The 22,606-nt window shown below is 36.7% G+C and overlaps 1 protein-coding gene across 2 annotated transcripts in view; it reads left to right on the forward strand.

The window, feature by feature from the left end:
- Nucleotides 1-10,412, forward strand: part of LOC144979606 (large ribosomal subunit protein uL29-like) — a 38,394-nt gene extending 27,982 nt beyond the window's left edge. For both annotated transcript variants that reach the window (XM_078926373.1, XM_078926374.1), the window contains exons 2-4: nucleotides 3,796-3,870; nucleotides 6,504-6,565; nucleotides 10,159-10,412. In XM_078926373.1, coding sequence (XP_078782499.1) covers nucleotides 3,796-3,870; nucleotides 6,504-6,565; nucleotides 10,159-10,390 — 369 coding nt within the window. In that variant the 3' untranslated portion in view covers nucleotides 10,391-10,412. The remainder of the gene's footprint in view (nucleotides 1-3,795; nucleotides 3,871-6,503; nucleotides 6,566-10,158) is intronic.
- Nucleotides 10,413-22,606: the final 12,194 nt, after the last annotated feature.

Genomic DNA, 22,606 nt, shown 5'->3' on the forward strand with positions numbered 1-22,606 from the left:
GTGAGTATTATTTCTTGGACTTGTAGAGAGGCCTAGGGTCCACCAGCAGTCAAGTTGATTGAATAAAAGAAAAAAAGGCCTTTTTTATCCGCCGCTACCACCACCGTGAGAGGTGAGGGGGGGGGTGCATGCCGACGAGAGGGAGACGTGTCGATTGGTGACCTTGGTGACGTAGACATCTCAAGGATGCTGGCAGTTGCAGTTGCAGGTGTTCTTAACCCCTTAACAGCGAAGCTAATTTTTTGCTTTTAGATAGTAGTTTGCTTTTATCTTTATTATTGTTAACGGGGAATACAGCGTTTCCACCAAGAGAGTAGTCAGACTATCGCAACTCGGACTTCAATTGTCTATAATAGTTTTGCCGTTACTTGTCTTTTGATGATAGAAGATTTGGTGTTAGGTCAAAGATCGAATTTCGCCGCTAAAAGGTTGCATTGCTACTGGGTTTGCTCCTCCCCCCCCCCCCCCCCCCCCCCCCCCCCCCCCTCCTCCTTTTTTTCTTCTTTTTTTTTCAACTTAGTATTGTTGATTGCTATTTCCTTTTTTTATGATTAGCAAGTGCCGTAGGAGTCTCACAGGATGCAGGAGTACTGCAATTAACCCTTTGCCCGTGACATTGATTTTTTTTTTTTTCAAATAATAGTCGTCATTTATATTATTTTTTAACTCAGAAAAAAAAGTTTCCACCATAAGAGCAGTAAGAATATTGATAAAAAGCGCTTTGAGCACGTTGGGTGGATATTGCCCTATATAAAAGCTCAAGTTTTTAAATTGTAATTTGTTTTTTGTCTTTTGATGAAAACGGTAAGATTTTATTTTTGGTCCAAGTAAGATTGATATTCGCCTTTAAAAGGTTAAGTTGTTTTGGTTTTTTTTTTCAGGTTTTTGCTTTTTTTCAAATGCCTAGTGAGAGAGAAAAAACAACAATCATACATGTATCTGCAAACAGCAGAACGTTTTCATTTTACAATGAGATGGGAAGGGGAAGGGATAACACTATGACGAGAGAGAGAGAGATGGGCGGGGGAATGGGGGGGGGGATAGTAAGAGGGAATGGGAAAAGATGAAAGAAACAATGGGTTGCCTGATGACGTAGATCAAAGGATTGTTACAGCGGTGTTCACGGTGCGCACTTCGTGAAATTTTAACCTTTTACAGTGACACTGATTTTTTTCTCCAGATTGCTTATGCAGAATAGATCGTTTCCACCAAGAGAGCAGTAGTAAGAGTATATTTCGACTCGGGCTTCAATTAAACTATAAATCGCAAAGCTTGTCTTTTAATGATAACATTAAGACTAAGATCTGGAGTTTGGGGAGTGTAAGATGGAATCTCGCCATTAATGGTTAAAATTGTTTTGATTTTTTGTTAAATAACACACACGCACACACACACACGAGCGCGCGCGGTCACGACAGCGAGGACCATCTATTGCTTGTGTTGCAACGGTAAACCAGTTTACGTGTACGTAGATCCTGAGGCTAGATGCCCCGTTACCGTGTACGTAGGCACTCCCAAAAAAAAAAAAAGAGACACGCACACACACACACACAGTCTCGCATCCGCTACGAACTAATTTTGCGCACCAATTTTTACTGCACTAATGCACCAAATTGCATACCTATCTAGGGACACTTTTTTCCGTATCTTTTTCTCAATAAACTTTTTAAAAAACCTTTGTTTTGCGCGGCAGGCACTTGGCACTAGGGGGCACCAACCATTGGACAGACGAAAAAAAAACACGATTTCGCGAGGAATGAATCATGAAAATATTTAGGATATAATTTCAAACACAACTTTTGAAATTCATTAAGGATTGTCTAGTACCGAATGTTTTTTGATAGAAAACAAATGTAGCTTCAAATCTAAACTGCTTTTGACGGTAAGCGGTAAGTTTTTATTTATTTTTCTGTCCAAACGAATGATTTGTCCTGGTTATAGAAGCTAAGTATTGGTAACACCGGCTCAGCTCTCTATATATCAATGGAAAGGGCATAAAATTCTACATACAATGATGCTAATATTATTATCTTTTTATATCATGATTTTGAGAAATCTTTGTGTAAAGAGAGTATAAGTGTTTAAACGCTTATATCTTTTAAACCAGAGATGGTCCTTCTTAATAAAAAGTCCTTCTGAGATACATATTAAAGTAGCTTCTCTAAAAATTTCAGAGCAAAATATGTTTGCACTCAAAAGTTAGAGCTCCCCAAAAAAAAGTAGTTGGCCTCGATTGTTTACAGAAGCTGCCATTTTCTTATACTGATTCACTTCCTGTCGTCTGCTGCGTTTGAGAGATAACTTCGTCAATCCACATCAAAACTTTACATCTTTATATCTTACAATATATTCCATTTATGGAAGTTATTTTTGTTTTAAATTATTTAATTAATTGGCGTTTTCATGTCCATGCATTCATTTTATAATTTACAATTCTCTTCCTTTTTTTTTCCGATTGATTTTTCACTGTTGATTTTGACGTTTTTCATCCTTTGATGGACGTCTGTCCAATTTAGGGTAACGGGGGAGCGGAAGTTTTTAAAATCACCTATTTTCGATCATTTTAAACACTAATACACCACCTCAAACATTTATCAGTCCATATCTCTGCTTTTATGAGGTCTATTTTCATTTTGAAAAGTTCAAAGTGAATAACTAAATGACGCCGATTCAGCGGTGTATTTGGTCTATCTACATGTGAATAAATATTTTAATTGTCGACTTTTCCAAAATTCCAATAGGTCATTCATTTGCATGTCGTGATCTATTTTTCCTTGATTTCAGCTGTTTCAGCTCTAAACTATACCTTTCTCTCTCAATAAACAATTTTTTTTCGTTTTGCAATGTATTACAGAGATGTTGAATTACCACATGTAAAAATTTCAAAGTTGTATCTGAAGCCGTTTCTGAATTATACTTGATTATCCATTGGGTTGCTGTGTTTTGGTCACATATTTTCCTATAAGCTTCTATAGAGATTTTTCACCCCATAAAAGGTCATAACTTTTTAACTAGTTGAGATAGAGCAATAATTTTATCACTTCAGTAAATGTTTCACTCCTCTTTATTTTTCTACGCTAAATTAATACCGATATCACTATTTTGAAAAATTCTTGCAAGTGCCTACAGATAGGTGTCTGGGGATAATGAAAATTCATTATTCCCAGACGTATTTGAAACTCTGCTCTTTTAAACAATTATCCACATTCCAGAATATGGAATGTTTCCAAATGCACATAGAAATAAGGAAAGTTAATAAAATATGTATATTAAACATGAAATTAACCATTTAAATCAGTTGTAACTACATTACAATATGCGTCGACCTCGAAGTGGGTGTCATGGCTGAATGGTTTAGTCGTCTGCCCTGGAAGTTTTATTAGAATCGACGTGGGTTCGAACCTTGGTTCCGTCACGTTTTTTTTTTTTTTTTTTTTGTAATTCCGTCTTCCCTCCCAGTTATTCAATTTTTTTATGGAAAAGGTTTTCCATACTTAATGACGGCTATCCTGCCAGTCTGGCCGTACGTAATGACAATCAGACTGATACAGATAACATCTAAAGATATGGCACGACTGTATCTCGATTGCAAGTCTAAATCAGTAGACTTATTGGACAGCCGATTTTCTTGTGTAATATTGATATATTCGGGTTTTTTTTCCTTTTTCCGTTATAAATATCTCTTAACTCATTGAAGTGGCGCCTGTAGGCCTATGTGGAATTTTAGCCTTTTTCTTTTTTTTTCGGTGATGCCAATGTGTATTCGTCCTTAAATTTTTTCTTTGTTTATTTCAGGCTAAAGTGAAGGCCAAGAGTCTGAGAGGAAAGAAGAAGGATGAGCTGCTTAAACAGTTGGATGATTTGAAAAATGTAAGAAATAGCTTTCAACCCACTAGTATTAATGTTGGGAATTTTAACAGTTAGTGATGCACATAAGACTCTACAGATGCGTTACACCAGAGATAACAAAAGTCTGGTCTGTAGCTTGATATTCCGGGTTACAGGCAATTTCAATCATATTCCAATGACTTCTTATTGCAGGTTTGCCACGGTATTGAAATATTTGGACATTTTGATTAATTATTTCCAGTTTCGAGTTACTCAGTAAAACTTAATAAGTGAAAAAACAAGCACTCCATAGCTCACAAGTGTGCATGTAGTTGGCCATATTACGCACCCCGCACATTTCAGTTGTGGGGCGGGAACGGGCAAGGGGGTGCATGTTTTCACTCCTGGCTGTGGAGCGCCATCGTGTCCGACAAATTTGCTTGTCGAACCAACTTTAACTCCCACCTCCTCCATCATCATCGTCACCAGCTCTAATACTACAATTATCACAACCACCTCCACCAAATTATCTTTATCCTCCATTACTTCAACTACCACCATTATGTTAGAGACTATAAATATTCAAAATGGGTGTCTCTTGCTAGGTAGTTTGATATTTTTTTTTCAAAAATATCAATAATTAAGTTTGACATAGCGTGAGTGAAAGTTCATCTGCATATGCCGGCAATTTGACCCTTTTGCGGCTTTATCATTTTTGCACCACCTGACCGTTAACTTTTAATACAAGGAAATACCGATGCACCAGGCCTGTGTAGATTATTTCAATATTTTCTTTCAAAGGTGACAATTATACACGTGTGTCACTTTTCTGACATAAATTTGATCTGTTTGCACCGGACACATCTATATGTGTCACATTTTGTACTATATTTTTTTCAGTCGGTTTTAAAGCGTTTGTCTTTGCTAAAACCTTTCACGACATGTTAAATCTCTTGAATATAAGGCATGTCTTTAAAATCGTTTTGGAGGAAGGACAATTCATTATAACTTTACATACCCTGAAGTAGTAATATAATTTACGAAATTATATTTTATGTTTTGATTTTGTTTGAGATTGACCGATGGGCCAATCAATTTTCCTCCTTTTTGACAATTTGCCATTATCATCACTGTAGAATGTGCCTACTTTGATGTCAGTCACACCAAAAGAAAGCTTGATCAATGCCTCTTTAATATGATGGCAGAATCGTTCAGATATTGTGAAAGATAACGGAACAATGATTGTGTGAAGTTGTGTTTTTCAAATTTTAATCCAAACTAGCACTTCACTTTTCAGAACCTGTCTAAAGGCTGGAATCAGACTTCCTCTACTCTATGTTTATCAAGAATCTGGTCGTTGATTTCCTAAGAACAAACGAAAATAAATTCATCAATTATCTTACTCTTGTCACTGTTGAAGCATATTGTTGTTAAAATGTGGGTCAGGAAAACTGCAATCTCCTTGATTTTTATCCCAAAACTCTCTCTCAACCAGGTTGGCAGCTTTGCCTCACTGATTGATGATATTTTTGCTCCCCTCTGTCCATCTGACAGTGCTTGTATGGTGGGGTTTAGGTCTTGTAAATAGTACTGCGATGGGCCAATTTTTTCAAGTGTTGTAGGAATCTTGGGAAACTATTGATGGGGATTTTATGGTTCTGAACTACATTGTTGTGATTTATTTAATTTATTTACTCTGGAAATATCCAGCTTATGTTTGTTTTAAATTTGTCAGATATTCAGATTTTTAAAAAGGAGCAAGAATGATGATTATTTGTGACAGATTCAAAGTGATGTCACTTGTTTTACAATGGATCGATAGGACTGACTTGCTCTCATATCTCTCCTGTCATCTACAACTGTTATGATTTCATGTGCTTTACCAGATTCCTGTGTAACATTTAGATTTGGGAGTAGTGCTTTGAAACAATAACGCTATCTCACTTATCACCACTAAACTAATTGTTCTATTTGCATATATTTTTGTAAGTTTTGCCCTATAGAGTAAAATTAAATCAATTACCAAAATGAAGGGAGGATGGGGTACTATTTCAAATCTACAATCATTTGCTGCTGTTGTTTAGACTGCGAGTTGTCCTGCAAAAGCAGAGCTCATTTCGTAGCTTTCCTGTATGTTTGTAGCCAACTCATGCTTCAGCCTTATCTAAATAATAAGAGTAAGAGTTTTGAGTTGTATTCCTTGTACATTGCTTTGTTCTTTTGAATATAATTATATACATTTTAACCCATGTATAACAGGGTTTTTAAAACAAGGTTGGAATTAGTTTGAAGTCGGTTTGACTTTGTTGTAAAGTAAATTGCATGTTTGTATGTAATGGCATGAATGGATCTGTTTGCCATGCTGAAGATGATGGTACATCCGTTATCATGCTGTCTAGGAGGGAAAAAAACTTTTGGGGGGAGATAATCTTCAGACTACCCTTATTTGTCTCACATTGGAGAGCAAGAATGATGAATCTTTCCTACAGAAATATTAATGTTGATTATACTTTTTGATGGATCGATAGGACTGACTTGCTCCATGATATATGGTCATACTTATAGCCATTCAATTTGAGTCTTACTATCTTGACTCTGTTCTTAAATTTGCTTGATTTAAATAAAACAGAATTTTGAAACATAGTTTAAGAATTATTTTTGTTTTACTTTGACAGGAGCTTCAGACCCTGATGGTAGCCAAGGTAACTGGAAGTGCAGCATCCAAGTTGGCTAAAATGTAAGTCTTTGTTTTCCTATTTCCCATTTAAATGTTGGATGGAGGTGATCTGCTAAACACGGGTTTGCCAACATCCTAGTTTTTATGTCAAAATCCTGTTTGTCTTTAGTTAGTTATTTTTTGTTTTTTAGTTTATTATTATTATTTGTGTTTGTGTGTGTAGCAGTATAAAGGAGCAAGAATGATGATCAGTTGTGACAGACTTATGATGATGTCACTTTACAATGGATCGATAGGACTGACTTGCCTTCACAAGTTTAAATCATTGCATTAATATACACATTGATAACCAAGATTAGTGGTAAAATTTTGGCATGTGCATATATTATGGGGGTCTCCATACCTGCCAACCCTTCCGCTTTTGGTGAAATCATTCCTTTTTTCACTCTTCCTTCCTGCTATTCCGTCATTGTCTCTAAAATTCGGATTTTCAAAAATGATGATAATGGTAAGAAAGGTGGGGGGGTGGAGTGAATGGGTGAATTTTGTTTAAATTATTTTGATTGCCAAAATGGAGCTAAGCAGGAAAATTTATTTCACTCTTTTCCCCCCTTTCCTTATTCCATTACCCAAAACATCTGATGTACTTTTGCCAGCTGTGCCAGAATAATGTCTATATATGTTTGGTGACAAAATTGGTGGTCTTTTTGATAGGAATTATCCTTTGGTAAGAAATTCCTAATTTTTGTCTCAAATTCCTATTTTCTGATGTTCTGATTCCACTTATAGAATGTGAAGGGTTGGCAGGTCTGGGTCTCACTTTAAAAAAAATAATTTAAGTTTATATATAGACCTGTAAATTCTCAGTCAATTAACTGAAATCAGTCAATTTGTCAAATTCAAATATTTAAAAAAAAGGAAAGAAAGAAAGAAAGAATTCACAAATCGTAGTCGAATGACCGTAAAGTAATTAGGAGTGTTCCATAACGCTACGCATAGCTCATGGGAGCCGTTAATATTAACAATGGATTTATTGCCAAGGCTAAGCGGCGCTTTTTAGAATTGGCGTGACTGAACACATCGCAGTGTAATTTCACACAGCCTTCGTTAAATTATTTTTTCACTTTCCAACCTGTCGTGATCCCAACGGTAGCCAATTTTAACTGAGCCGCCGAGCGATAAATTTCACTGTTTCGTCTAAGCCAAAATTGACCACAATTACAAGCTGGGTTTTAAAACTATAAAAAAAAAATAAAATGCGAATGCCGGAAGTAACATCTCGAGTAGATGGTGGAGACACCTTTAAATCGAAAGTTAGATTAGGATAGATTGATACAAGCACATTTCGATTGCCTCACATTGTAAACAAACTGGTTGACCGTTTCTTCACTGATTGAGTACCTGATTATAAGGAACAATGGTAAGTAGCCTAATTAATTCCCGTGCAAATCAGGACGTTTTCTGCCATTGTTTTGCTCAAGCCCAAGCGAGCTTGCTGTTTTGTGGCGATTTACCTTCATTTCGATTCTTTGAATTTTTCCGCTACGCCTGCCGAAGTTTCTTCTTGATAATTCACTTCTACTTAATAATTCAGTGTATTAGCCAGAAGTCATATTTATTTAAGTTTTTTTTTTTTCTCTGTCATTTACTGATTGAAAATCAAGTTTGCTCGTTGCTACATTATTCTAATGTTCTCACAATGGCTGAGCTGTTCGTGGATCGCAATTCAGACTTGTCGAGCATCGATAAAGTTAAAGATGTGAGTGTGAGGAATAAATTCAATTGGTCATGGCTAGAAGTTAAAGATGATAATGGTGATTATTTTTCTGACTATGTCAAAAAAAATTCCAGAGGCAGGAATATGACTATGACTTTGATGAAGTCATCTTTACCTATATGATTATGAATGACATGCTTATTTAGCATTCCTTCTACATCAAATTATGGCAGTCATACTTCCATAAGAAATAACGCCCACTATTTTAATGTATTGTATTTATCACTCTCCTCTCCATTTTAAAAATAATTGAATCTTCAGTTTGTCGAAGAGTTTCAGTCAATTTTTATAGAGCTCATTTACAGGTCTATATATATGTATGTCCGTCTCTCTCTCTCTCTCTCTCTCTCTCTCTCTCTCTCTCTCTCTCTCTCTCTCTCTCTCTCTCTCTCTCTCTCTCTCTCTCTCTCTCTCTCTCTCTCTCTCTCTCACTCACAGGTATTTTTTATCATAATATGTTTTGATGAAGCAGCTGACAGTTTAATAAGTTGAAATTGTCTTCTGGGAAGGACGATTTAGATGTGCATTAGTTGTGGTTGTGCATAATGTTATATTACTATGGCATTGTTATTTTTGCATTTGGTTATATGACCGTAGAATTTTCTCCTTGTTTACAAATTGTCACTGGGAAGAAATGATTAGAAAAAGACTGATGTTAATTTTATGCATTGCTATTGTTTATCATTTTATTATGTACTTTAACCCTTTTCATTGTAGTTTCATGTGTGTATTATTCATTAAGGAGCAGGCACTTGTGTAAGATAAACAATTCTCCACTTTGGTATTGCCGATTTCTCAACGGGAATAATAAAGCTCATGTATTTATTTGTTGCTGGCTGGTAGTCATTGGGTTTCAAGACGATAGTGTCCCAGACAAAAGTAAAATAAAAATCGACCATTGTATAACTACCTGGAATTAAGAAGTTTATTCAATCTTGAACTACTGTGACAATATCATCATCCCTATCACCACTACTACAACCAACTCCACCACCTCATTTTCTCTACCATCATTACTCCAACAACCATCACATTGTCACACCACTCCAACCAACACCGTGACATCATCATTCCAACCACCACTGTCACATCATAATTCTTATCACCTCCACCTCAACCTTCACTTCTACTACAAACACCATCACATCATCAGATTCAACAAACCATATAATTTCGAAATTGGTAAGCTGTTGTTCTTTTATCACAATGGTTGTAGAAAATTTTTTAATAGAGTCATCCGAGTAATATATTTTGTAAACCAGTGAGCGAGGATACTTTTTTGTTGCAAATTAGTAACTTATAATAATCTCTGGTATCATTGCGACCATCTTATGTTCTTGATTCAGATGTTTGACTTGTCTTTCAAGACATTACTGTTGAGAAGTGTATTGTTCATGTAGTTTGAGGTTTTATCCTTAAAATTTTCCTGAAATTTAAAATCGAGGGTAGGCATTGTGAATTCCATAAACTAAAGGTAAGAATCTTGCATTTTGGGTTTTTAGACATTTTCTGATATATTTTTTTCAGGAGGAATACATTGCTGAGAGAGGCAATCTGCATCTTCTCTCTGAGACTTAATACTTGTCTGACATTGATATTGGTGGTAAAGGCATTATGTTAAGTCTATAGTATTTACACATTGGTTTCGCTTCATTATTTATGAATGAAAGACAAATATCTCATTTGTTGTTTTCACTGAAATAAAGACTTCACAATTTGATGACCATATCTTTTTCTTGAGCCATGAATTTCAATTCCCACCTGCACTAGTGATGTTTGGGGGTTTATTAAGTTGGTCTTCATGGGCTTACATGTTTTAATCATTTCAACCTGTTCATTACGTTCATGACTTAAATTTGCTTCTTCCTTTCCACAGCAAGACAGTTCGCAAGTCTGTTGCCCGTGTTTGGACTGTGATCAATCAGACTCAGAAGCAGAACCTCAGGAAATTTTACCGTGGCAAGACACACAAGCCTAAAGATCTTAGGCCCAAGAAGACCCGTGCTATGCGTCGTGCTCTCACTAAGAAGGAATTGTCCGTTAAGAGTTCTAAAGAATTAAGGAGGAGAAGATCGTTCCCATTGCGAAAATATGCTATCAAAGAGTAAATAAAGGGATGAATGAATTAAACATTGAATTTTTCTCTTCTTTTTGTCTTTGTTTTTTGGTTTGTTTGTTTACAGTGTCAACCTATCAGGGTCAGCTGGGTGGGGTCCTTTGATCTCCCATGACGGGCAGGAGGTCACTTACTTCGACTTCTATCCCCCCAATTCTAACTTGCGGGTGGAGTCCTTTTAATGGGGTCCTGTGTTTGTGTCTGGATGAGAATTAGGTGATCTCAAATTAAGTACACTCCAGCACGGTTTTCTCGAACTCCTTGGGACATGCAAATATGTTCGAGGAAACTGCCCTGTCATAACGACTTGGGGAAAGGGGGTGGGGCAGTGTGATTCAGCAGTATGGACTTGGAAATGTGCCTGAAAGATGCCTAGTTCGATTATCCATCACGTTATGTGACCTTCAGTGTGCCATTTCTACCTGGCTCAATTTGTGGTGCTGCGTTGTGACTGACACCTGGGTTTATCCAGTCTTCCTTTGGACAAATTTCCGCTTGAGAATGAAAAAAAGGAACTTTATTGATACACATACGTTGAGAGATAACTTTATTTATGACATGTTACAATCTGTTGGTGTGGGGGGGGGGGGGGTGTGTGCTTTATTACAACATCATTCATTTACAAATCACTGAAAATTAGAATGAATGGCGAAGTGATAAGAATAAGTGGAGAGATGGTGGTCGAAAGCACCAGGCGCATATTTTTTTACATTGGCTTGTGGAATTATTTCGAGGAAACCGTGTTTGTATTAAAAATAGTTCAAGGAAGGAATGGAATGATAGTGGAAAAAAATTGGACATTCCAATCAGTTTGAAGAAACCGTACTGGAGTGTAGTACACTGATGGTATGCTCTTGTAATCTACATCTGTTCCCTATCATTATTTGAACCAGTCCCTTTTGTCTTACTTGTATGCTTTCAATTGTAAATCCAGAATTACACTCCAGCAGGATTTCCTCAAACTCATTTGAATGTCCCGAATTTTTTCCTAATTACTTTATCATTCCATTCCTTCCTGGAACTAATTTCGCCCAGCCAGTGTAAAAAAATTTGATTAATTGAAGGATTTTTTAAAAAATTCTCGTGATTTAACACTGATGGGGAGTGTTGATGGAGCATCACCTGATGTTACTAGATTTCACTGATGTAGACCCGATAGTGATGTCGTTCTTCTTCTCTTATAGTATCTGCTCTTTGTTTGTGTTGTATTTGACAGGGTATTTTTTCTAAATCTCTGCTGTTGTCTGGTATTTATATTGCTTATGTATCTTTGGTATATTGATTGAATTTGTCTTTGTTGATGCTGCTGTTTTGTTCAGCGTCTCATATAACTCATTTGTGAAAGCCTAAGCCAAAAAAAAAAAAAAAAAAAACATGAGGGTTACTGACATGACGGTTGCGTATGTGTTAACATTACACGCAGGTCGGCGAGAATCTTCGCATGATATTCATCCCCATTCCTCACTTTCCTCCTTTTTCAAATTTGCCGTGTCAAATATTTTCCTCAAAACCACAAAATCACCATTATATCTTATGTCATATTTTGACACCTGTGCTCAGTCTCGTGAAATTTGGTGACGGTCCCGTTTTTATGACGTTGGCCAGACAGTATGGCACCAGATGTCACAATTGACACAGAAGACCAGTATTGTTCTTTGATTAGTTAGTTGATGGTGGAAGGGGATGGACAAATGGGTCTGGATTTTTTTCCCCTGTTGTAGGTACCTATTGCCTTTTACTCTCTCTTCTCTCTCTCTCTCTCTCTCTCTCTCTCTCTCTCTCTCTCTCTCTCTCTCTCTCTCTCCTCTCTCTCTCTCTCTCTCTCTCTCTCTCTCTCTCTCTTTTTTTTTTTTTTTCCCCTTTGCCTTTCTTTCCATTTCTCTTTTCTTCTTTATTTTTTTTTTTTTTTTGATATAGAATTCAAAATGTCAATACATAGTTATTCTAAGAAGTCTCTCCTCCCCCCACCCACCCCTATCTCTCTCTTTCTTTCGCAACTATCCACAGGGATGCCACTTTTCCGGTTTTAGCCGGAAATCCGGTCTTTTTACCACCAGCCGGTTTTAATCCGGAACCTCCGGTTTTTGTCCGTCGTCACTATTTAAAAAATGGTAGTTTATCTCCGCCCATCCCCATCACAATTCCTCCTTTAAAAAAAATTTTTTGATAAATAAACAGTGATTTTGAGAATTTCTCAGAAATTTTCCGCTGAATTTGCCGTGTCAAACATTTCCCTCATAACCACAAAATCACCACTATGTCTTATGTCATATTTTGACACCTGTGGAATAGTCTCGTGACATTTAGTGACGGTCCCGTTTTTATGACGTCGGGCCAGACTGAATGGCACCAGATGTCACAATTGACACAGACGACCTGTGATGTTCTTTGATTAGCAGGTTGATGGTTGAAGGGGAAGGGGAGGGACACATCTCTCTCCTCTCTCTCTCTCTCTCTCTCTCTCTCTCTCTCTCTCTCTCTCTCTCTCTCTCTCTCTCTCTCTCTCTCTCTTTTCTCTCTCTCTCTCTCTCTCTCTCTCTCTCTCTCTCTCTCTACCATCGATTAAATTATCTGGTTATACAGAGATAATACATTAGCCTAGAGTAAAGCAATGGTGATTGGCTTAGTTTATTCTTCTTTCTTTTTACCTTTGGACAATGGCTTTAAATTTGTGAGATTCTTGGGTTGTATTTATAACTGAATAACCATTAGGTTTCGGTAAAAAAAAAAAAAAAGATATTGTAGCCTGCTTTATAAAGTAAAATCAAAACAAAACAACACTTTCTGGCCTTTTATTTGAATAACTTATAGGCCTTTAACATGTGGAAAGGACAATTCATTAAATGTTTACAAAAGTAAATTTATGTTTAATGATAAGAATGGATTTATACTTGTAATAGTAATATATTACATAATACCAATACAAAACTATGTTCCTGTCATTTTTACACTTTGCTTGCGTTTGACCGATGGACGGAGACATTTTCCTCCTTTTTGACAAATTGCTATTATTATCACTGAATAAAAACACTCACCAAAACCACTACATCATCTCTACCACCACTACTATTACAACCACCACCATATCATCATCCCTACCATCACTACGACTACAAATAACACCACATTATCCCTCCCACCGGTACTACTACAACTACCACCACATCATCATTCCTACCACAACTATTACAACCAACACCACACAATTATCTATAAAAGACCACCACTACTACAACCACCACCACATCATCATCCCTACCACCACTACTACTACAACCACCATCACATCATCTTCTCTAAGACACTACTTCTACTACTACACTACTACAATCACCACCACATCATCATCCCTACCACCACTCCTACTACAACCACCACCACACCATCATCCCTAACACCACTACTACTACTACTACAAATAACACTACATCATCCTTACCACCACTACTACTAGAACTACCACTACATCATCATTCCTACCACAGCTACTACAACCACCACCACACAATCATCCATACGACCAGTACTACTATAATCACTACCACATCATCCCTAACACCACTACTACTACAACCACCACCACATCATCATCCCTACTACAACCACCAAATGTAATTACACTTTCAACTTTTGAAATTCTCCGAGTTGTCAGAAATTGCTGCTAGACAAATTTTGGATTGCATCTCAGTGAATTTGAGTAAAGTTCAAATTTATAGGTTATGGTTGCATGGGTGGGTCATGATCTTCACAATGAAAAATTTTCTCCTTTTATGTGACCAGTCATTCTCACCCCTGATAGCTATTGATATTAATTTGTCTATCTTTTGTTTTCAGCACCTTATTTTATCAATTTGAAAACTTAACTCTCCTTTCTTTTGTGTGTTATTTGCTCTCAATTGCAATAATAAGTACTGAAACAATATTCCAAATTTGATATTTTATCCCTACAAAGCCCTTGACGTTGATTTGTATCTTGTCCGCGCAAGTTTTCAGGCTTTTTTTAATTTGTCTGGTGGCATCCCTGTATCCATTAAATCATCTGGTATATAGAGATGATATATTAGAACAAAGCAATGGTGATTGGCTTAGTTTAATCTTTTTTCTTTTTACCTTTGGACTATGGCTTTAAATTTGAGATATTCTTGGGTTGTATTTATAAGCTGAATAACTACTAGGTTTCTTTGCTTGTGTTTGATCGATAGACCGAGAAATTTACCTCCTTTTTGACAAATTGCTATTATCATCACTGAATAAAAAAAAAACACTCACCAAAACCACTACATCAACATCTTACCACCGCTACTATTACAATCACCACCACATCATTATCCCTACCACCACTACTACTACAAATAGCACCACACCATCCCTACCACCGCTACTACTACAACCACCACCACACCATCAACCCTACTACCACTACTACAACCACCACCTCATCATCATCCCTACCACTACTACAACTACAACCGTCATCCCTACTACAACCACCACCAAACCATCATCCCTACCACCACTACTACTACAACTACCACCACATCATCATTCCTACCACAGCTACTAAAACCACCACCACACAATCATCCCTACCACTGTTATTACTACAACCACCACCTTATCATCATCCCTACTACAACCACCAAATGTTGTAATTACATTTTCAACTTTTGAATTCCACCGAGTTGTGTCAGAAATTGCTGCAAGACAAATTTTGGATCGCATCTCAGTAAATTTTAGTGAAATTCAAATTTATAGGTTATGGTCGCATGAATGGGTCATGATCTTCACGATGAAAAATTTCCTCCTTTTTTGTGACCAGTCATTCTCACCCCTGATGTGTGTATACAGTATGATAAACATGCTCTCCATCGCTGTCTGACATAAACGACACCTCTCTGCTCATTCTTACTTCCCCATTCCTTCTGATTTCAATACCATGGGCTGTCATTTGCTTGGCTAGGACAGTAAATGAATGTTGTGATACAACATCCCCCTTACAGACTCACCAATTTCATGTTATTATATAAAGTTATCTCTCAACATAGGCAATAAAATAAATACCTAAGTAATAATATTCCCTTTATTCATCCTCAAGCGGAGATTTGTCTTGGGTCTATTACAAATGAAAACTGGAAAAACCGCAAATTGAGCTATGTGGCTTGTTGAAAGCCACATACCAAGATAATATTCGAACGAGGTGTACATATTTCGGGTTCGAAGCTAAGACCACACCATTGAGCCTCACTGCCCTCCCCCTCTCCATCTTTCCTCAAACTATTTTGCATGTCCCGAGGAGTTCGACGAAACCGTGATGGAGTGTATTGGCTATCCTATTTTCTTCCTTTTTACTGGCGCTGAAATGACCTAATTGTGTCGCAAGCACTGTACTATTAAACTATTAAACCTTTATTAACTTACATTTGGCCAGAAATTATAGTGCTGATCTTTTATCTGTAGTTGAGTATTAAACTTAAACTCGCAGACCAAAGTGGGGGGGGGGGGGGGGGGGGGAGACAGGACCACAGCAGCTTTTTATTGGATAATCGCCGCCATCTTGTTTTAGATATAAAATAAGCAATAATCGGATGAATCGGGAATAGAGAGAGATCGGCGATGGGGGTTGCCTGGAGACTGGCAGCATATAAAAATACTTGAGAAAACTAATCATTGACATTTCAGGACCACAGCAGCTTTTTATTGGATAATCGCCGCCATCTTGTTTTAGATATAAGCAATAATCGGATGAATCGGGAATGGAGAGAGATCGGCGATGGGGGTTGCCTGGAGACTGGCAGCATATAAAAATACTTGAGAAAACTAATCATTGGCATTTCAGGGACAGAACAGACGCTTTGTCTGCAGAATGCAGTGAGTGTGATGAAGGTGTGAACTTCATGGTCGATCAACCCGGTCATCAATCCATCTATACTTCTACTTCTACAACGATGAGAGGGAGGAGGGGGTTGTTCTTTTCTTGTCCTCTCATCATTTGTCAAAATCAAAAGGACATGTCTACATGATTAGATCAAAGGGATGTGTGCCGCAATTTAGCACGGTCTTCACATTCACATACATACAGTTTCCTCTAATATTAGGTATGTGTCATCAGTTTGTTAGTAGAGAGACTGATCAGCAAGTCCAAAGAGGTGAGTCTCGTATGTTCAAATCAAAAAGGAATACGTATTGATCGTCTTCACAGAATTCACCAAGTCATTAAATTGTGCTTTTATATAACGCAATATCCACTAAACCTGCTCAAAGCGCTTTACAAGAGGTCCCTGGCCAACAGCAACATTTAACATGTAGGACGGGACATGACGCCTGTTAGGCGATATAATGTATTACGGTTTTTTTTCGGACAGAGATAACGCTGCAAACAGCCAGATACTCATTTTACACCTGAGTACAGTAAGAGAATGTTATAGACCTGTAAATTCTCAGTCAATTAACTGAAATCAGTCAATTCGTCAAATTCAAATATTTTTAAAAAGGAAGGCAAGAAAGAATTCATGAATCGTAGTCGAATGACCGTGAAGTAGTTAGGAATGTTCCACAGCGCTACGCATAGCTCAAGGGCGTTTATATTTACAATGAATATATTGCCAAGGTTAAGCGACGCTTCTTAGAATTGCGGTGTCTGATCACACCCCAGTGTATTTTCACACAGCCTTTGTGAAATTATCTTTTCACTTTCCAACCCTGTCGTGATCCCAATGGTAGCCAATTTTAACTGAGCCGCCGAGCGATAAATTTCACTGTTTCGTCTAAGCCAAAATTGACCACATTTACTTGGTAGAGCCTAAAAGTTTAATACGAAAGCCGGAAGTGCGTTATGAAGACACCTTCAAATCGAAAGTTTTATTATTGCTACAAGCTCATCTCGATTGCCTCACGTTGTAAACAAACTGGTTGACCGTTTCTTCACTGATGTGGGTACTTAATTATGAGAAACAATTGTAAGTAGCCTAATTAATTCCCACGTAAATTAGTTTTCTGCCATTGTTTTGCTCAAGTAAGCTTGCTGTTTACTATTCATCTCGATTCTTTGGATTTTTCTGATACGATACGAAGAGTTTCAGTCAATTTTATAGAGCTCATTTACAGGTCTAATGTAAGCAAAGAGCCTTCTCCAAGGACTCGACAATGCGCCGAGCGAGCGAGGCTCGAACCCAGGACCTTCCGATCCGAAAGTGAGTCATACCACTAGACCATAGCCGCACATCATTCATAGTGGGAGGAGCTTACTTTACCTACTTACCTAGCCGATTCCCGACTGCTGGACATTAAAATTCGATTTGTCATTTTCTATCAGCCAATTATTGGGAAGGTATAGAAAAAGACAATTTTTTAATTTAGTTGATTGGAAAGTGCGCAGAGAGAGGGTATTTGTCAGAGGAGATGGGATTAAAATGCTGGAGATGTGGGTTGGGGCGGATAGAAAGGTACTAGCCATTTAATTTAGATTTATTTTAACTGTTCTTTATCGTAGTAGATAGTAATAGCACTCAGTGGTGATAAGTTTCCGGGATTTTAGGATTTTTTCAGAAATTTTCCGCTGTTTTTGCTGTGTCATTGTCATTTTCCGCCAAGTGGTAGTTCAGCAGAAAAATCACAACATCACTAATGTCTTGTGCCATTTTTTGACACCTCTGCTCAGTTGCATGAATTTTGGTGACACTCCCATATTCACGACGTTAGTCTAGACACACTGGCGCCAAATGTCAAAAGTGGCACAAGACAAGACCCTTGGATGAGAAGATAATCGAAAGATATGGGGATGAGGCAAATGGGTGTAAAATTATGTTGTACCCTTGAGCAGCTGTAGCATGACAGTTGTTGGCGATTTTATACGCTTTATAAGTGGTTTTCTTTTCTTTTTTTCTTTGTTTGTTTGTTTGTTTGTTTGTTTGTTCTGAAGTCGTTCTATCTTCATAATATTATTATGTTTATATATATCACTTGGTAATAGAGAGATAATATGAAACAGTAAGTTGGGTTGATTGATTTAAGAACCAATTGTTTAAAGGCTTAATTTTAAATTTGCTGTTTAGATGGAACATGTTTTGCAATTGATTTATAAAGATTCTTATTTACATGCTACATATCTGCAATATGGCAGTAATACAGACACAAGCCGGGTAGTAAAAACAAATACCACCTGGGGCCGTATTCATGAACGAGGACTAGATTTAGTTATTTACTAGTCTAGTAAATACTAGCTAGTCTTAAGCCCAAACGAAGCAAGTCCTAAAAAAAAAAGGGTTCATGAACGTTTTCTAGTCTCGGACTAGCTAGTCTCTTGCCTAGAAGTGGGCGTTGTAAGGACGGTGACTAATAATTCGACTATTTTATGCGGGTAACATCACCCCTACTACACGAAGGCCAGTAAGATACACGAAATTAGCAATACGAGTGATATTGACTGTCGACTGTTATAGTTATAGACTGCAATGATGTCCTTCGTCGACTGTCAATTCTATATTTAGGCCAATGCAGTTTCATTGAAAAATTGAACCCCCACCCCAAAAAACAAACAAACAAACAAACAAACGAAAAACAACAAACATAATATGATTACATAAAAGAGAAAGTGTGTTCTGATTAATCACATTACGGGCCGGTGAACTTTCCTCCTTTTTGACAAATTGTCATCATCACTGAATACTGACAGTAAAGAACATTTTCATTTCTTGGTGATTTGTTCTGTATGACATTTTCATGCAGAACAAGTCACCAAGAAAGCATAATTATTTACTTTAACAATGTCCATCACTGCCTATCGACAGGTACTTATTCACACTGACGACGGTTGAGGTGTATTACAAAAGGACATTATCATTGGAACTCACTCAGTCGATGGTCACACTGCTAAAGAGAGAAGCATTGTGCTACTCGTGTGCACAACTTATTTGCATAATTGTTTGCATGGTCCTGTCACTGGTCACTTTTAGAAATCAATGGAGATTAAATTCCGCTTTTAATCCATTCCTACTACTACTAATAACAGGTATGTGTCATAAAACAGGTGTATGTGTCAAATGAACAAGAAAGTTCAAACAACAGGTTCAATGAGTCTCCTCATTAATATTATGCGTAAAGTCGATTAATGTTGGTGTAACATCAAGGAATTGTGTGGACCATCGTAGTTCCAATGATGGTAAACTTAATTGAACAACATGGTGATCAAGAATCAGAGTGTGAGGAGTTTCCGAACAATCAGAACACATGTTTACTACACTGCATGGAATCAGCGCTTGCTCATCACTCATTTGGAACCACAGCAAAAGAAGTTTATCAGTAGCGGATGGTACTCTCAAGGTCCATTAACTTTCTATGTCAGCTACCTCTCTGAGGTCAGTAGAGAGTGTAAAATGGGGGCAATTATGGATATTTATGGTCTAATAATATGTTGGAATAGCGGGGTAAACAATATTATTGTTAAACAGCCTCTTTCACTTTATTATTTTCCTTTGAAAAATCAGTTGTTTACTCACATTCTCTCACCGTACTCAGGTGTAAAATGAGTAGCTGGTCGTTAACAGCGTTGTCTCTGTCGGAAAAAAGTAATATCGCCTGACAGGCGTCGTGTCTCGTTCTACATGTTACATGTTGCTGTTGGTCAGGGATCCCTTGTAAAGCGCTCTGAGCACATTTAGTGGATATAGCGCGATTTAAAAGCTCAAGCTCAAGTTTCTCTAAACATCACTATCAGTCAAAATTTGATCTTGTGGTTAACACCTTTTAAATTATATGTATATATATATATATATATATATATATATATATATATATATATATATATATATATATATATATATATATATATATATATATACTTTATATCACAATATATAGGTCTACTAATTTTAAGTGCTTGTAAATTTTATGCCCTTAAATAAAAATTTCGGAATTCAAAATTCATCAGCAGTATCGTATAGATTTGATTTAGATAATTAAAATCAAAACTAGATGTGTGCATCTGTGTTCTTGTGCGGATTTATCATATTGGCACTTGATTTTTTAAAAATTACTGTATTTTTAGTTTTGTTACATGGTGTTCAAGCACTGCCTACAGTCAAAACAATAACATTTGAAAACGAAAACTTAACTGGTATACCCTTTGTAAATAGGAGAAATACACATTCTAACGTTGTTGAGACGTATCTTTTCTCAGGCACTGGTCCACGAAACGCACTGATTTGTATTCACGGGTCTCACCACACCCCAGGATAACGACAATAACAATCTTTCTAAATATCCATAAAGAACCGATTCAGCATATTACAGGGTGAGGAAATAATGACCATTGATACATTTAATCAGGTCTTAAAAGAGGAAGCAACAGAAACCATTGGTTTTAAAGAAAATGTCAAATCAGAATGGATCACGGCTGAGACATGTTGTGTCTATGTAGGAGAAATGGCAAGTAGGAATAGACAAGTATAGAAGTTAGACAGTTTTCCCCAAAGACATAAGTCGTCTGTTGCCTCTTTTACCCTGTTATTGTTATACCGAAATAGCGGTTTTTAAAAAAATCCCAAATTTTGCAAGCTAAAAACAGCAAAAATTTGCTAAAGATTTGCGATTAATTTTCCTAAAAACCCATATTAGTTCCTGAAAGAGAAATGCACTTTTATTTTGTTTTTAAGGGTTTCACTGCGGTTGCAACAAATGTAAGGTAATATCAGCGCAGTAAAAAGGAAGAAAATGAGATAGTAAAAAAGAAACTACTCTTGATTAATTATCTTTCACGTTCTACACGAGCTATCAAATTAAAAAAAATTCGTCTTTTTTTTTTCTTTGCAAAACCTCCAAAATTTGCAAAGATTTGCAAAAAATTTTTTTTTGCCGATTTTGAGGCCGCAATGCAAATCAGCGATGAAAAAAACTGCATTGCCAAGTTAGAGTTGGGTTAAAGTTCCTGACAACTCAATAGATACTAAGACAATTTTAAGTTTAGAGAAATAAGAAGTAGTGGTATGTTGTGGGACGTTATATAGGGATATATTAGGTTCAGAAGGTAAGTATTAAAGCAGAAATACTTTAATATAAATCAACAGAATCGCCTCACACAATAACATGTTAACACATAATTAGCCAAAAGAATAATAGTAAATTTTAATCAATTATATGGGTAAGCTAATTTTCATCTCTTCATTGTCCGTTTATCAAATAATTAACTGATTCCTTATCTGTTTGGTAGACGTTGGAATGACTGGTGGCGACCTTCCTATGATTGGTGGCGGCGCTAAGGTTGCTTCAACCTGTTTGTTCCATGTAGGAGTCTTTTAGTCATTCTCTGGTTGTCCCAATGGGTCACTTGATAGCTTCAGCTCTGGATCAATGTGTAATCAAATGGTTGATTAATGGTAACCAGGTGGTCGATTCAGGGGTAATTAGCTCTGTGAATATCCAGGAGCAAATCTTTGATTAGTTGCAAATTTTTTGTACTCCTTATGAGCAGCGATGTCGTAAAGATTTCCAATTAACAAACCCTTGACATCACCACTGATCTAAATTAATGTTATTAATAATTATTAATTAATGGGTTACAGGCATGTTAGTTCAGTGGGATGGGGAATGATAAGTAACTGTGAGAGCATAAGAATCAATACATATTAATGCATAATAATACTATCGTGTATTAGTATTAGTGATAGCACATTTGTAAACGTAATTAATTCATTTGGAAGGCATACATACAGATACAATAATAATTCATATTATAGATATAGAGAGTGAATGGAATATTTTCGGTTATAATAACGTGAGTTATCAATTTCTGTTAATAACATGAGTTATCGATTTCTGTTATATTACAGGTTGTGTCTACTTACGGCCCAGGCGAAAACACTATATTAATTATTACTCACTACACATACTAGTTTTATATGGCATTAATTAATCATAACATAATTTAAGTCCACAGCTATAAGATTGATACATCTCTCGTCTCTCAGCTGGTCGTTAATTTATTCAGTGTCATAATTTGGTGTCTTCGTAAGTGCAGCCGATGTAACATTAATTAGGCTGGGATAATAAAATCATAAAAGTATGGGGCGACGCTGTGAGAAAATATGTATTGAGTTATTTAAAATCCTGAGAAAGTTAGGAGGGATTTGAAATAGACCACTACAAGACATGGTCAGCAATTGATGACAGGAAGCAAATAAAGAAGAAAATCTTATGCATCAAATCACCACATCTC

The sequence above is a fragment of the Berghia stephanieae genome, chromosome 9 (genome assembly GCF_034508935.2).
Source record: "Berghia stephanieae isolate SIO BIC M18660-M18661 chromosome 9, UCSD_Bste_1.3, whole genome shotgun sequence".
Lineage (NCBI taxonomy): Eukaryota > Metazoa > Mollusca > Gastropoda > Nudibranchia > Aeolidiidae > Berghia > Berghia stephanieae.